This window comes from Ceratina calcarata, unplaced genomic scaffold, assembly GCF_001652005.2.
Source record: "Ceratina calcarata isolate Rehan_Ccalc_2016 unplaced genomic scaffold, ASM165200v1 scaffold5352, whole genome shotgun sequence".
NCBI classification, from domain to species: domain Eukaryota; kingdom Metazoa; phylum Arthropoda; class Insecta; order Hymenoptera; family Apidae; genus Ceratina; species Ceratina calcarata.
The window spans coordinates 1-977 of NW_017176513.1; the positions used below are offsets into that span (position 1 = coordinate 1).

Here is a 977-nt window from a genome sequence, read left to right on the forward strand (position 1 = left end):
GTAATCGCGATCGTCAATGTATCCAAAGCTGATAAAAACTCATTTCGAATTACAGTATAAGAGTGTAGCGATAAAAAGTGCATGCAAGTAACTACTGCGGTAAGTAGCTGTTGGAACTAACCATCGATTCTTCTTTTAACCGTCCAGACAGCGTTTGGATTACCGGGCAGCTCGCTGACGGCCATTTCCGAGACTTCCAGACCGTGTCGTAACACCCGCAACGTGGATCGCGGTCCCCTGCCACAAGCAATGTAAAGCTGCGGGGTATCTTCGTTCGCCAGGTTGGCGACCTGAAACAACCGGTCGCATCGAACTATCAATGCACGTGTGCGGACAACTGAGACGCGTGCACGGCAGTCAGCGTTAAAATAAGTGTCATTCTTAGGTTCAACTTCAGTTTGCAATGACAAATTGAAGGCGACTAAGAATAATTTTATTCTCGCACTACTCCATAAAAAAAAGAACGCAAGGAAAGCGTTAATTTCTTACTTGTAAGTGCACCGATGGTCGTTAAACAATGTAAATTACCTGACACGCCATTATCGGGGATAAACTGTCCATCTCGTCGACCAATACTAAATTCCTGAGTGGCCTCGGTGCAAAGAAGAANCTATTTGGTAGAGGTAACTATAAGAAAGACAAGTAATTTAAGAACGAGTTCCAGAGAGATTCAACGCTAGAAGCGGATTAAATGACTGACTTACTGATTACCGAACTCCGAGGCTACGAATAAGAATCCCGTCTTTAAAACGCACATGCTCGCCGCGACCGGCACGGTATCGAAGTACTTCAATTTAATTTCAGTGACCATATCCTCGTCCGTTTCCAGCGTGATCTTGAATATGTCTCCTTGCTCAGTTTGAGCCAAGAAGAAGAACATACTCTTGGTCTTGTGAGTGGCCGAGCACACGAATATCATGCCTCTTTCCGGATCGTCGAGATCATTACGTCTTCTAGGGATCGGGCAACGAATATCG

General features: G+C 45.2%; 2 protein-coding genes across 2 annotated transcripts; both read right to left on the reverse strand.

The window, feature by feature from the left end:
• Positions 1-6: 6 nt before the first annotated feature.
• On the reverse strand, positions 7-608 carry LOC108628663 (splicing factor 3B subunit 3-like). Its single transcript, XM_018030739.2, has 2 exons — positions 529-608; positions 7-290 (listed from the first exon to the last, which is right to left on the reverse strand). The coding sequence occupies exons 1-2, from the start codon at positions 559-561 to the stop codon at positions 117-119; spliced, it is 207 nt and encodes a 68-aa protein (XP_017886228.1). The 5' UTR covers positions 562-608; the 3' UTR covers positions 7-116.
• Positions 576-971, reverse strand: LOC108628662 (splicing factor 3B subunit 3-like). Its single transcript, XM_018030738.2, has 2 exons — positions 705-971; positions 576-627 (listed from the first exon to the last, which is right to left on the reverse strand). The coding sequence occupies exons 1-2, from the start codon at positions 917-919 to the stop codon at positions 576-578; spliced, it is 267 nt and encodes an 88-aa protein (XP_017886227.1). The 5' UTR covers positions 920-971.
• Between the last annotated feature and the right edge of the window lie 6 nt (positions 972-977).